Source organism: Diabrotica virgifera, chromosome 4 (genome assembly GCF_917563875.1).
Source record: "Diabrotica virgifera virgifera chromosome 4, PGI_DIABVI_V3a".
NCBI lineage: Eukaryota > Metazoa > Arthropoda > Insecta > Coleoptera > Chrysomelidae > Diabrotica > Diabrotica virgifera.
The window spans coordinates 28974562-28991045 of NC_065446.1; the positions used below are offsets into that span (position 1 = coordinate 28974562).

General features: G+C 32.8%; 1 protein-coding gene across 4 annotated transcripts in view; it reads left to right on the top strand.

The window, feature by feature from the left end:
• The window catches only part of LOC114349354 (extended synaptotagmin-3), an 84588-nt gene that overhangs the window by 25114 nt on the left and 42990 nt on the right, over nucleotides 1-16484 (top strand). For all 4 annotated transcript variants that reach the window (XM_028299700.2, XM_028299701.2, XM_050648098.1 and 1 more), the window contains 4 exons: nucleotides 146-261; nucleotides 6853-7047; nucleotides 10112-10294; nucleotides 14121-14194. In XM_028299700.2, the coding sequence (XP_028155501.2) occupies nucleotides 202-261; nucleotides 6853-7047; nucleotides 10112-10294; nucleotides 14121-14194 (512 nt within the window). In that variant the 5' untranslated portion in view covers nucleotides 146-201. The remainder of the gene's footprint in view (nucleotides 1-145; nucleotides 262-6852; nucleotides 7048-10111; nucleotides 10295-14120; nucleotides 14195-16484) is intronic.

The window sequence follows — 16484 nt, forward strand, 5'->3', positions numbered from 1 at the left end:
TACCGAAAACTAAATTAAATTGCTAGTAGGTACCTACGAGATTATTTTATCTAATCAGGTTAAACGAAATTACCAATATACACATGCAATATTTGTTTATTGGATATAATAATTCCAACGAGTTGATTTGCTATTGTTATTTCAGATAAACACAAAATAAATTTTGTGTAATAAGGAACTCAAATATGAATCTTATTGAAAATGGCATTGAGTGACAGTAACGAGAGGCTGGACAGTCTTTTTGTGAGAATTGTAAAAAGGGTAAGTTTTTGTTTTTAACGAGCCTACATATGTGATAAGAACTTTCGATATATAATTACTAATATTTAAGATAAGTGATAAATATATTCTAATTATTGTTCTGGATATATTAGATACTTATCTACAGCAATATAGTAGGTAGTATCGACAACAGATGCATGGATGGTCCGAATTGTAAAAAACGGGATATACCTATTTTACAATGAAAATTTCAAATTTTTGTTTGTAACATTGCCAGATTTATTATTTTTCTGATGTCACTGGTCACTTTGTTTTTTTTTTAATACAATACCCTGTATATTGTGCTTTATTTAAATCTCCACTTCAATATCAGTTCAACCGTATGCAATACTTTCTCAATAATTTTTTTCAATAATTTCTTAGCTCTGCAAAACTTACTGGTTTAATTTTATAAATTCTACTTTTCAAGTACGTCCAATAAAAATAATCCTTAGGATTAAAATCGGGTGAACGAGGAGGTCATTCATTACTACCTAATCTACCAATACATTTTTCGGGAAATGCCTGATTGAATAATAACGTTGAATATTTACACCAAAATGAGCTGTACACCAAATCTTCGTGGACTTTAAACAAGCTTACGATACTGTTAGCAGAGAAGCATTGTGGGAGACTACGGTAGAAATGGGAGTAACTGGAAAGCTGGTACGATTAGCACAGGTGAGCACGGAGAACGCTTCTGCACGAATCAGAATTGGCAGCACCACGCCGGAGGAATTTCTCATTGACACCAGGCTTAGACAAGGAGATCCTCTCGCCCCCCTGCTGTTTAATTTCGCACTGGAACATGCAGTAAGGAAAGCTCAGCCACAACTAACAAACTGATTTGCCGCCCAAGGACCAAAAATACTATTGGCCTTTGCGGATAACGTGGACACAATTGCACAATCCACCAGAGATGCAAAAGAAGTTTTCACCCTATTCGAGAACGGAGCCAAGGAAGTTGGTCTTAAGGTCAACGAGGACAAGACCAAGTACATGGTGGTTACGAAGAACCTAAGACCAAGGGTTAAACAAAACCTAACAATCAATGAATACAACTTTGAAGTCGTCAAAGAATTTAAGTACCTGGGAGCGATCATAACATCTGAAAATAAATACGAAAAGGACGTGGCAGCCAGGATCGTTGCAGGAAACAGGGCATATTACTCATGAATGACCCTACTTAAATCAAAAATACTCTCAAGACCAGCAAAAATAAGAGTATATAAGACTAATTCGTCCCACAATAACGTATGGAAGCGAAACATGGTCTTGCGGGAAACGACAAAATTACTGGTACTTGAAAGAAAGATACTGCGGACTATCTATAGGCCTTGCAGAGAAGAGACAATAGGAGAATGGAGAAGAAGACACAATGATGAACTCCAGACAATATATGGAGATGAAAACGCTATATTAAAGCAAACCGAATACGATGGGCGGGTCACGTGCTAAGATCAAGTGATGAAAGACTTCTGAACGTCACATTCTGGGAAAGGCCCGATGGCAAAAGGTCAGTTGGTCGCCCAGAAAGAGATGGAAGGACGCAGTGGCCAGTGATGGCCACTGCGCAAAATGGGAGTACAGCAATGGGAAATAGCTGCTCAGGACCGACAACAATGGAGGGAAATAGTAAACGCGGCCAATACTCACATATAGTTGTAGAGCCAAATGATGATGATGATGATGACCAAAATGAGTCGGAGCTCCGTCTTGCTGAAACCATATCTCATTAAAATTGTCTTCAAACTTGTTTTAGATAAATAGTAAACGCGGCCAAGACTCACATAGAGTTGTAGAGCTAAATGATGATGATGATGACCAAAATGAGCCGGAGCTCCGTCTTGCTGAAACCATATCTCATTAAAATTGTCTTCAAACTTGTTTTAGAGCAGATACGATTTTACTTTGTAACGATACGCCTTCAGCCTGGCGTTAGCAGATCAACAGCAGAGAACCGTACGCGCTTCGATACCAGCGCAACCCCACTCATTTCACTTCTACTCCGAGACATCTAAGTAGGGCAACCGAGAGTGTATTTAAGGAGAGAAACGAAGAAGAAGAATCAGCCTTGCGGCGATCAAGCTCTAGACTTCCTGACTGTTTTTCGCTAAAACCATCTTTATTGTAGAGATTTTACTAAACATAAAGAACCGTCAGCGTCAGCTTTAGTTTAATAATGTAAAACTTTACAAAACTTTTCAATAAACGTCAAGCTATTGTTAGTTTTATGAATGAATGCCAAAATCACACCATTCTATATGCTTTGATAGTCTAAGAGTAGTGAACCCTCCGACTAACGGTCGTCCTGTAAGGCTAGAAATTTTTCTAGTGATAATTCATAGCACACCAAGGCTAAAAACCATGACCTGGCATGCATCAGCGGTGCACGTGTATCTACCAAGTGAATCGAAAAGTGCCAATTTAGGGTGTAAAATAAACCTTCTCCTGTAAGGTTTAAATTTAAGTATGTGTTTGAGTAAGTCATTTAGAAGAAATGTGTAGAATAACAGGCGATTCTGAAGAGCATAAGACCTTGCCAGGCGAGGGGAAAGATTAGGGGTTTTTCCTAAAATTATTTTTTTTGCATCGAACAAATTTTTTTTAGGTTTTTTGAATCATTCCAAATAGAAAAGGTCTTTAGTGATTTTTCTCTTAAGTTAATAGTTTTTGTTATATAAGCGATTGAAAATTTTGAAAATTGCGAAATCGACCATTTTAACCCTAAATCGGACATTTATCTAAAAATTTTCAAAGTTGCCAAGGTAGGTAGATATTCTTTAAACATTGATTGATGAAATCCCAAAGAGTTTAGAGTTTTTTGCAATACAATATCGGAAACGCCTTTGTTTTTTAATTGCTAATCAAGCGGGCGCTACACTGTAGTATAAGTGAGGTCGTTTGAGTTGGCATAAATTCATTGTCTCGAGAATGGGCCAACTTCAAGAGAAATCCTCAGACAGGTCGATTTTTATTTTTAAATTAGGACTTTTTGGCATATATATAATACTAGTGACGTCATCCATCTGGGCGTGATGACGTAATCGATGATTTTTTTAAATAAGAGTAGGGGTTGTGTGATAGCTCATTTGAAAGGTTATTTAATTCTCTATTCAGTAATATAAACATTAACATAAATATTTGTACAGAGTGTACAAAAAAAATTTTTCTTCTAGTTGTCAAATTTAATCAAAGTTAATTTAATAAAAAAAATTTTTCTTGTACACCCTGTATAAATAATTATGTTAATGTTTATATTAGTGAATAGAGAATTAAATAACCTTTCAAATGAGCTATCACACAACCCCTACTCTCATTTAAAAAAATCATCGATTACGTCATCACGCCCAGATGGATGACGTCTGAGGATTTCTCTTGAAATTTGCCCATTCTCGAGATAATGAATTTATGCCAACTCAAACGTCCTCACTTATACTACAGTGTAGCGCCCGCTTGATTAGCAATTAAAAACAAAGGCGTTTTCGATATTGTATTGCAAAAAACTCTTTGGGATTTCATCAATCAATGTTTAAAGAATATCTACCTACCTTGGCAACTTTGAAAATTTTAGATAAATGTCCGATTTAGGGTTAAAAATGGCCGATTTCGCAATTTTTAAAATTTTCAATCGCTTATATAACAAAAACTATTAACTTAAGAGAAAAATTACTAAAGACCTTTTCTGTTTGGAATGATTCAAAAACCTTAAAAAATTTGTTCGATGCAAAAAGAATAATTTTAGGAAAAACCCCTAATCTTTCCCCTCGCCTGGCAAGGTCTTATGCTGTTCAGAATCGCCTGTCATTGTACACATTTCTTCTAAATGACTTACTCAAACACATACTTAAATTTAAACCTTACAGGAGAAAGTTTATTTTACCCCCTAAATTTGCACTTTTCGATTCACCTGGTAGATACATGTGCACCGCTGATGCCTGCCAGGTCATGGTTTTTAGCCTTGGTGTGCTATGAATTATCACTAGAAAAATTTCTAGCCTTACAGGACGACCGTTAGTCGGAGGGTTCACTAGCTCTTAGACTATGAATTATGTACTTTAAAAAACTATTCGACACTGAGAAGTTTTATTTATTTAAGACTTTCGTGACTAGATATAATAAAATACCAAGTGATTGAACTCCTATTAAAGTGAGGGTTCAAATAATAATACAATATTCAGAGTGTTATTTGAAATCCCTATATTTTAGAATCGGATTCGGACCATTCGTTAAGAGATAATTTTAGGCGTTTAGACAAACTTGGATGTACGGAAACACTGGAACATGAGAATCTTTAACTGTGGAACATGATAAAAATGTCATACGGACAAGTTTATGATTGTGAAAAATAGCAGGCTGTTTTTAAGTTTATTCAATAGCCATAGTCATATAACATGAAAAAATGTTTGTCCAACAAAAATGTTGACCTTTTAATCGGTCCGACACGTAGAATGTCAAATGACAGGAATTATGTTGGTGATAAATAGCAGTCTGATTTTTGCACGAGAATTTAATGAAAGAATAAAAAATAAATTGAAAGTTCTGTCCGACAAAATTCATGGGAGATTTTTGTAGTCCGACGTTTTAAACCTGTAAGATATCGATAGTTCTTTGGCTATTGAATACCTAATCTTAAAAACAGCCTGCTATTTTTCACAATCATAAACTTGTCAGAATGACATGTTTATCACGTTACACAATTAAAGCTTCCCCTGTTCCAGTGTTCCCATACATTAAAGCTTGTCGGACTCTACAACGTTAAGCTATGAACATGAACAAATTTTCAGCTTGCTATTAAGAGAGATATCGAAACCCTATTTAACATCGTCCTTTAATAAAAGATCCTTTATTTTGACATATACGCAAGCGCAGTATCACGTCCTTTATTTTTGTCCTGTAATAAAATACAAGCCGCCCGTATTTAAGGAAAAATAGAGGACAAAAATATTTTAATAAAGGATCCTTTATTTTGACGTAACGTGTCAAAAATGTGACAAAGTCAAGTTATGTGAAGAAACAAGAAAAGAAAGGCGTCTAACTTCACTTATATTTATGTTTTTATCAACAAATAGAATTTTATAGGTTATTTTTATATTTACAAAAATATTTAATGTGTCATTTGTCAAAATAAGAGATTCCTTAAAACTGCGTTTCCGATAACTCTCATGAGACAAATCCTGTATTTGTCCTTTATTAAAAGATCCTGTAATAAAGGAACTTTTAACTTAGGGTTTCGATATCTCTCTAATAATATTTTGGGTACAACATATAAAATTCTAACAACCCTCATCAAACAAAAACTCAGTCCACAGAGTAAAAAATTGGGGACTACCAGCAAGGATTCAGAGAAAGCAGATCCACTACAGATGTTATCCACATAGTTACACAAACAATCGAAAAATGCCACGAACACAACATATAACTACACATCCTCTTCGTAGACTTCAGACAAGCCTTTGACTGTATTGGAAGAAATAAATTATTTATTGAAATGAAAAATCAAGATATATCAGCAAAATTAATCAGATTAACAAAAATGACCATTTGACCATGGACGGATCTCGAGCTAAAGTAACAACAGAAGAAGGTAGCACAAAATCAATTGCAATAGAAACAGGAGTGCGACAAGGCGACTCCCTGTCAACGACATTATTCAACATAGCATTAGAAGGAACAGTCAAGACCAGCAAAATTAAAGGAACTATAGCCCACTCCTCAATACAAATAGTTGCATATGCAGATGATTTAGTTCTTATGGGAAGAGAGAAGGAGAGATTAAAACAAACAGTAACAATCCTGGCAAAAGAAGCACGGAAAAGAGGTCTAGAAATTAACGAAGGAAAAACAAAATATCTACTCTGCTCTAGAAGAGAAGATAACAGGACGAGAGAAATCAAAATAGAAAACTACACTTTTGAAAGAGTCCAACAATTTAAATATTTGAGAGTAATAGTGAATGGCCAAAACAAGAGAAGTGAAGAAGTAACGGAACGAATACTAGCAGGCAACAAAACATACTGGAGATATCATAGGCTTCTGAAGGACAAGAACTTATCCAGAAATACAAAACTGAAAATATACAGAGTTGCAATTAGATCAGTAGTTACGTACGCAGCTGAGACAATGTGCCTCACGGAAAAAGATGAAAAAAAATTGAGAATATTCGAAAGGAAAATCCTCAGATTCGAAAAAGATCACCAGATGGAAACCAGAAACTGAAAGACCAAGGGAAAGACCTAGGGAGAGATGGGGATGGGAGGACCAGGTCATGAGAGATATCAAAATTTTGGAAGTGAGAAACTGGAGGGAACTATGCACATATCGAAATGAGTGGAAGAAAATTGTAACGAAAGCCAAGTCATACAACAAACTTTGAAAACATATACAAGTGGAATGCCGAGTGATTCACCGCAATAAGCGAATCGGAGAGCTCTAAGTAAGAGTGGCAAACATTCCACCCTGAGTGAAAAGCCCTGATGATGATGATGATTAATAATATTTTATTTGGTACGAGGGATCCAGGACTACAACCTTTGTTTAATAGGAACACCTAGGGATACGATATTTTTTAGTTTTTGTTTTTTTTTATAGGTAGTATTTTACGGACTTCTATATTTAGTTGGATATGCAAACTGGTCAATGACATGGGTGTTAATACCTGCATTACTCGTGACTCTATCGGAGGAATATACACATACAAAGAAGAAAAAAAGAACTTTCGCCAAAGAAGCAGCTTCGGGAAAGGAAAAGGAAATTATCGAAAATTGGGGGGAACTTCCATTTTGGGTAAGTAGAAGCCAACATAAAATTTTTATAAATATATCTAGGTAGACTTTATTAAACTCAAACTCTAGACTAAACAATACCAAAAGGCACCGTTAGGAAATATTCCAATTTACGGTTCAAAGAACCTGTATGAAACGAGTCTGTGTCCTCTAATACAGAGTATGGCATTCGTAAAATAAGAAAATCTACGGTTTCGTTTTGATTTAAACGGTGCCTTTTGGTATTGTCATACCTGGGTTAAACTGAATCGAGTCGAAATTCATTTCACTTATTCCCCGTTAGAGGGCGTTCTAACCATACTGCTATTTAAATAGTTATAATTTATATCGAGAAACTACGGTCGTGTTGGTGTAAATTTGGCTTCCTCAGGGCCTCCTTGGCAACAGGTAGACCTAGAAATAGTACTATCGGGAGATGGAGGGAGACAGATTTAAATCAAAACGAAACCGTAGATTTTCTTATTTCAAACTAAACAGTTTTGCAGAAATTTGCCAACTTCTTCTTCTGGTTAACCAGCTTTCCCCCCTTATATGTTGTCCCTTCTAGGCTTACCCAGGATAATCCGTAACATGATCATTTCGGCTACCTCAATCTTATTTTCTTGAATCTTCTTTATAGGACACACTTCTCCAGCGTACACCAACGCAGGTCTCACCACACTCTTGTATATTTCCTTTCAGTCCTTCCCCAATTTTTCTTTCACATAATGCCCCGCTCATTAGCTTCCAATTAAACTAACTAGCCTGTCTCCCGTGGAAAAATTTTCGATCAAGTGTCCCGTTTTACGTTATGTAGGAGCCAGGGTACTTTTCTCTTTTGTTTAGATAGATGTCGCTAACACGTCAGCAGCAAATAATTGTTTATTATTTTTATTAATAAGACAGCCAGATTTAGTTCGATGGTACACCACAGGCGGTTCTGAAAACTCTAAAAAGAAGAAACATATATGTCAACCAATGGTGGTAGCCCCTAAATCTCATATTTGAGTACTAAGGATGCAGAATTCCGTTGCAATTTTATCTAGATAAGCGGGCAGGTAGTGTTGCCCAAAATCGGTCTTGGTCTTGCAGTCTTGGTCTTGCAGTCTTAGTCTTGTTCTCGCGTTTTCACAAGACCAAGACCAAGACCGCCTAATTTTAGCAAGACCAAGACCAAGACTTACCGTGCAAGACTTGAGCAAGAACAAGACTAAGCCTGCGAGACTCTTGCGTCTTGCAGTTAGAACTGAGGGTCGTTTTAGGGAGTATATAAGTTCGGCTATATTCTTAGATACTCTATGAGAAACAAAAAAAATGTAACAAAAATTTGGAAAATTGGACTTCTGCGCATTACGAACAATACCATAAACATACATAGCAAATCAAAATGTCCATTAACAGAACACTCGACACATTTAACATGTATTCAGAGGTCATTATTATAATGTAAAAATAAAATTTTTTAGTATATTCTTTCTCAACAGCCGACTTCTTTGCTCTGAAATTAATTGTCATGGTTTTGAGAATAGTCGTCTTCTAATCATATTCATATAACTCAACATTCCTGCGTTGCGACGCCTACAGTAATATCGAATATCGTATCCAAGCTTTTTAAAAATATGTCACTTTAGCACTTATATAAATTTACATAAATCATGTTTTTCATTATTAGTTTTCTAGGAATCTAAACACCAGAAATCTTATCAGTATACATTATTATAGTAAGACTATTATGTATTGTTTCTGCTGACTGTGTCCTGTGTTATGAGGTCACTCGGCTAAACAAAGTTTGCCGAAACAACGCGGCTATTATTTTTATAAGTATCATAACCAGACAAAAGTATAGAGATAATGCCGGATATCGTGTAAACATAATACCGAAATATTATTTTAACGATATACACTTCTCCAAGAAATTAACGCACCACCTTAAAAACGGGTCATTTTTAATGTCTCAAATTTTCTAAACCTGTTGTCTAATTTAAGTGTTTTTTTTTAATATTTCGTCTTATTATTTATCAATATCGCAGTAATAATAGATATTGTTGCTAGACAGGTCAATTATTGTCAGTGTATACCGGGTGTACCAATCAAACTGTGTTTTTTCTCACTTTGTGGAATATTCTAGCATTATGCTAACTTATTATTCTAGCATGCAATAGCATACTGAAATTAAATCCCAACTATAGCCTCATATTTTCTTAACATTATGTATTTTTATTCATTCACTTTGATATATTGGATAATAAAAAAGTTAGGTGCTCTTTTAACTAGCCATGTTTTTCATCAATACAGAATGTTTTTAAATAAATATGGAAAACTTTAATGGGTAATTCTGCACGAAAAAGTAATGACAGTTTGCTTCATAAACGTTTACTTTATAAATGCTTTGTTTACCAAATAGGGGCGGTTGAAATTTTTCTTACAAACTGGCGATTTATTTATTGCTCTAAAACCGGTTGAGATATGCAAATGAAATTTTGTGGATTTTAAGAGGTAGTTTTAACTTTAGTTAGTTAGAACATAGGCAGGGATCACTTAGATCGTGGGTTTAAACCCCACCCGATGTCAGTTGTTTAGATATTTATTAATTTTGCTAGTCTTTACTATGGCTATGATATTCAAGCTTAAAATGTACCTCTCTGTTACGTTGTTCTAAGATATGCAATAGGCTAATGGGAAACTGCGAGACTTGCAAGACTCTTGCTGCAAGACCAAGACCAGGTGTACTGGCGCAAGACCAGGACCAAGACTGTCTAAGTCTTGTCTTGGTCTTGCATTTGGGCAACACTACGGGCAGGTGATGAATGTATATTGTAGATTCTCCTATGTCCTATATTTGTCGGCCTACTTGCTTTATAAATTGTAAAAAGCTCAAGCAATGGATTGTCATTATCAATGATTCTGCATTTCGACCTAAAAGAGAATTTTCTCTTTTTTCTTTTTTTTTTTTTAAGGGAATCATGTTTGTCATTGTTTCTGGCAGTCTGGAAAAGCTGTGAGTTATTTAGCAATTTTACGAATACATTAACTTCTAACTAGGTACTTTGTTCGTATACAAAATTGATGAAATATTATGTATTTAGGTCGTGTTTCCGGATGTAGAACGAGCAGAGTGGTTAAATAAGGCCGTGAAGCAATGTTGGCCCTTTATAAATTTTTATGCTCGTGACCTCATTAAAACGTACGTAGAAAATAAGCTCAAGAAAAATCTGGAGAAATATAGTCTGAAAGGATTCCATTTTGAGAGAATCATATTGGGCAGTACGGTAAGTCATTACATGTTTCTGTAGATGTTTTTCTTTGAGAATTCTTAGTATCAGTATTTATCAGTATTTATCCGCTTACCACTTTCTTTTCTAAATCATTTTTCCACTTTGTTAAGAATTGATTAATGTAAATAATAAAAGTAATAATCTACAATACTATACTAGTCTGGTCAGATTATCGAAGAATAGGCCATTTTTGGGAAAAGTTAATCGAATCTTATAATTCTATATATTATTAATATAGGTACGAAGGTATGCAAAGTCCGCAGATAGTGTGCTACTTTTTTTATAAACAAAATGGCGCCCGAAAATCGTGTTTTTTTTCAATTTTTGCTCTATAACTCCAAAGATTTTAACGTTACACCAAAAACACCCATGTAAAAATTAACCGTAATTAAATTCTGCATAGAGACATGTTTTTTCCAATTTACCTCGACGAAAATTTTTCTCGGAAAATGCCGATTTTTCCAAAAAAATCTTTAATTTTCAACTAAAATTTTAGGTTAGTAATTATTTATCAATTATTAAATAACGTGGTGATATAAAAGCTCTTTTGGTATAGATTATATTTCCAGAAGCCGATGGAAATTGAATGAACAGTTTAGCAACAATAAAATTGTTAATTAAAAAATTTAGGGTCGCCATAATAACCACAATAATTATGATGTATAAGAATAACTATGATTTTTATCTATCTAATATCTTTATCTAATCTACTTTACAGAATTTAAATTGGACTATTTAAGCGGCCGCGGCATCAGGAATATTTTAAAATTATAATAGTTATTTATGATATAAGTGTTAAAAGTACACGTTTAAGGTACGCATGTGAAAGTTTGCAGAATGAGCGAAAGCGAGTTCTGCAATTCACATGAGTGCCTTAAAAATGTACTTTTTAACACGCATATCATACAATATTTTTTCTACAACCGTAATTACAGGACAATATCTACAAAAGATTTTACTTGAACTTGACTGACATTCCATTTTTATATTTTTTTGACATTACATCAAAATTGTCTATACGGTCAATACGAACTACAGCGCCTTAAAATTTTTAAAGCACTAGTGTCTTAAATTAGCATTTTTAACGCTCGTATGGAGTGCTAAAAATTGCATTTTTAACACGGTTGTAAAAACAATTTTTTGGCTTATAAACAAATAGAATATCTAGGGAAATATCAAATTAAATTAAATTATGAAAACGGTATTGGAAAAACGCGTCAGGACGCTTCTTTTAAAGAAAAAATGTTTAATTGCGATGAGTGGTTCCTGAGATACAACCGGTCAAAGTTGACCGGCATGTACAGCGAAGATGTAAATAATAGGATGGTAATTTTTGAACCATCACCTTTTTATTTCGGTCCTATTTCTCCACACAAATTTTTATATCTTTAAAAGACTCATAACATATATTATATTATAATAATAAAAACTGTCGGTTTTACGGGTGAAAAATACCAAAATTGCAATAAAAAATCAGGTTGGAGAAAATGGAATCTCAAAGTTCAAAATCGGCATACATTAAAAAAAAAAATGCGATTTCTCGGCCTCCCATGGAGCAATTTTCTTCAATTTTTGTTCCCAAGTAACTCAAGCAGAGCCATCTAACTAACGCATTAATAAATGGCAAAGTTGCTTTTGTTTTGTTATAATAAATTAATTTATTTATAAGAAAATAAAACTACATATTTTTTCCAGTTGTAGACTTTTTTTTAGATAAACTTACCACAAGTATATTTTTTAACGTTTCAAATACAAATATTCTCATTTGAAAGCTATATGTATAACATATAATTATTTAAACAATCTGTTTTTTTTAATTAAAAATCTTGGTAAAAATAAATTAATTAATTTAGTATAACAAAACAAAAGCAACTTTGACATTTAATAATGCATCAGTTAGATGGTTCTACTCGAGTTACTTGGGAACAAAAAAAAGATGAAAATTGCTCCATGGGAAGCCGAAAAAATGCATTTTTTGAACGTATACCGATTTTGAACTTTGATATTCCATTTTCTCCAACATTATAATATATGTTATGAATCTTTTAAAGATATGAAAATTTGTGTGGAGAAAGAGGACCGAAATAAAAAGGTGATGGTTAGAAAATTACCGTCTTATTATTTATATCTTCGCCGTACATGCCGGTCAACTTTGACCGGTTGTATCTCAGGAACCATTCATCACAATTAAACGTTTTTTCTTTTAAAAGAAGCCTCTTGTCGTGTTCTTTCCAATACCGTTTTCATACTTTAATTTAATTTAATATTTCCTGAAATAATATATAAAAACAAATATTCTATTTGTTTATAAGCCAAAATTTTTTTTATAATTTTAAAATATTCCTGAGGCCGCTTAAATAGTCCAATTTCAATTCTGTAAAGTAAATTAGATATGTATACTGACTTTTTATACAAAAATCATAGTTATTCTTATGCATCATAATTATTGTGGTTATTATAGCGACCCTAAATTGTTAATTAACAATTTAATTGTTGTTAAAGTGTTCATTCAATTTCCATCGGCTGCTGGAAATATAATCTATACCAAAAGAGCTTTTATATCACCAAGTTATTTAATCATTGATAAATAATTACTAACCTAAAATTTAAGTTGAAAATTAAAGATTTTGTTGGAAAAACCCGCATTTTCGAGAAAAAATCGAGAAAAACCTGTCTCTGTGCAGAATTTAATTACGGTGAATTTTTATTTGGGTGTTTTTGGTGTAAAGTTAAAATCTTTGGAGTTATACAACAGAAATTTAAAAAAAAACACGATTTTCGGGCGCCATTTTGTTTATAAAAAAGGTAGCACACTATCTGCGGACTTTGCATACCTATATTATTAATATATTGAATCGTGGTAAATAACTTGTATTTTGCTAATTAGCCCAGAGTATACCTATTATGTGTTATTTATAGTTACTTATACAATTTATCTATCTAGATTCTAGATGTTGTTTAAAGGCTATAGCGGGATAAGATGGTCAAAATTGCACCAGGCTCGATTCAGTTTTGGGTTTAGCCATTCGAAAATATATAATTGAAAACTCACTCAGCCAAATTTTCAAGTCCCTAGGTGCACCGGGGGGTCCGCTATGGAAAAAACGTGTTTTTTTGAAAACATTTTTTTCCAGACGCTGTATTGCTGCAAAAAATCTGAAAAAATTAATAGATGCGTATCTTAATAACACAAAGCTGCCTGATTTTTTTCAGATTTTTATCTTCAAAATTGAGCGCAGGAAAATTTTTTGAAATTTTCAAAAAATTTTTAGGTTATGTTGTAAATTTTTCGCCAACTTTAAAATATTGTTATTTTATGTATTTTTTTCCATTCTTTCGAATGGCATAGGCATCATTATCATTTTCGACGTGGAAAATACCTAAAAATCGAAAAAACTTTTTTTTTGGCATTTTTCGAAGTTTTTGACTCATAAACTCAACAACATACAGCTAAATTAATCATCATTTACATTTTTGTATGTATTGTTACATTTACAATCAAAATCATCTATTAGAAATCAGTAAAAAAAATAATTCTTTTAACTTTTAAAAAAATTAAAATTTTGTTTTTCTCGATAGAATGTAATACAATTATTACTTAAATAAATTATTTTTTTGTTTTGCAACCCCTTTAAGGGGCTGAGTGAGTTTTTAATTATATATTTTCGAATGGCTAAACCCAAAACTGAATCGAGCCTGGTGCAATTTTGACCATCTTATCCCGCTATAGCCTTTGTCATTTTCTTCATATAATTTGGGATCTAAATGTATTTTTTTTTAATTAATAGTTTAAAATGATATTATCTTGAATATTTTTTAGCCCTTACGAACAGGTGGCATTGTAGTATATGACAATGTTTCTAGAGAAGAAATAGTCATGGATGTTGATGTTTCGTAAGTATTTTAAATAACAAGAATAAATCATAAATTTATTTATACAATAACCCCGGCACTTCGTATTGCGTTAGAATTAAATAATGTGTAAATATTCGAGGAAATGAAGCTGACAAAATAGCAAAACCTCGCAATTTTTTCGTCCAGCATCGATTTGTACAAAAATTTGGAATTAGGCTCATTATACCCTCTAGTACATTTTCTATATTGAGCCGTTGTACGCTTTTGGTTTTTTAAGGGCGAAAACTACCCCTAATTGTAAAAAGTTATAAAATGACATTTTAAACTTTAATATTGTCAACATTTGGTTCTTATTAGTTACATAATGATTGTTTTATGCATTAAGATATACTATTATAATATTTTCAACCCTTAAAATCACCCTTGTTGGAGCTATATATAAAAAATTTACTTATCCTAAAAGAATAATTTCGGCTTGCATCGATTTACATAAAAATTTTGGATTAGGATCATCTCACCCTGTACTTCATATTCTATATCATGCTTAAGGGCGTTGATTATTTTTAGGGGTGTAAACTACCCCTTATGGTCAAAAATTATATAAAAACATTGTAAGCTTTAATATGGGTAAAATTTGGTTTTGATTGATCAAATAATGATTGTTTTATACTTTAGGATATAATATCATAATATTTCAACGCTTAAAACCACCCTTAATAACATTACAGTTTTTATAAGTAGATATTTTAATAGATCTATACAGAAAAAAGGTAGAAATAAAGAATTACAAAAACATTTATTTACACAAAAATACGAATTTACAAATATGTACAAATACAAATACAAATAGTTTTTTAGTCATCTTCTAGTATACGAACTGGTTCTGTGGTACTATACATATTATGTACATTGAAAATTATCCATAAGCGGACTATTCGAATTTTTCGAAAAAAAAATTCGTTTAATAAATCATTTTTGGCGATAAAAAGTTTTTTCAAAAATCAATTTATAGTATTTTTAAAGAGTTCTAAGACTGTGTAAACTAAATTCCGTAAGATCCCTTAGTTTTTAATTAGGGTGGGTTTAAAATGCTTGAATAACGGGGTGTTTGCTCGCAAATAGAGGTTTTAAACAGCTATATCTCGCTAACTGTTCACTGTAATGAAAATCTATGCACAAGAGAATTTTAGTTATTAAAAAAGCTACAATTTAGTAGTCCGTCATTTTTTTCGTATCTCCAGTATTTTCGGATATATTTTTAAGTAAAAGGTAAAAAATGGGAAATTGCAAAAAATTAATTTTTCTTTAAACTCCAATTTTTCTAAAATTAGGCCTTTTAAATAGGTCAAACTTCTTGGGTGTATTTCTAATACAAATATAAAAGGAATTATAGAAAGGTGAAGACCAATTTTTAATTAGGAGGGTAGTTAGGGGGTTGTTTTCACTGATTTTTTCATAGAGAAAAGCAGGTACCGACCTTTCATAAGTTGCTTAATTTTCAGGTTAGAAACTTTTTATTATTATTTTTTGAAAGGACTAACTGTATACTTGAAAAAATATTATTTTAGTTTTCCTCTAAAAATGCAAAGTTTTTCCGTTATTTGGCTTTGAATATTTCAAATTATGCATTTGACGAAAAAAGCTAACTTTTAACATGCTGTATCTCGGTTTGTATTTGTCTTAAAGATATCACAGAAAAAGAATTTGGTTTGTGTTACTAAAAAATACAATTTACGTATCTACAGTTTTTTTTATTAAATGCATATTGTTCGAGGTATTCTCAAAAAACCCTCTAAAAAGTCGATTTTTTCGTCGAAAAACTGTTACTTTCAAGCGCGAATAACTTGAAAATATTAATTTTACGAAGAAAATGTAAAAACATTTTTTTCTTAGAATTACTTTTTACATCGATTTACATGGTTAAAATGTAATAAAAAATTCCCGCCCCCCCGAGATGGGGTGGCAACCCCATTTAGCGTACAGCGGCATGATCCTTGGACTATTCCCTACCCCCTGTGAAAATTTCAAGTAAATCCATGCTGGACGAAAAAATTGCGAGCCAAAATGCTTCATTTCCTCGACTAAAAAGTTTAATAACTTTCCTAAAAACAATATTTTTGTTTTTTTGCGGTGCGTAAATCTAAAACGATGACGATTTTCCAACGTGCGAATATTTTGTCCACGCGACAGAATAAGTTGATTCTGCAAACTTCCAAAGATTGGCCTTGTGATTTTTTATCGTCATTGCAATAGCCAAACGCACGGAAAATTGTACACGCGTAAAATCAAATGATAAGTCCGTTGGACTCATCGGTATACGCGGGATCAA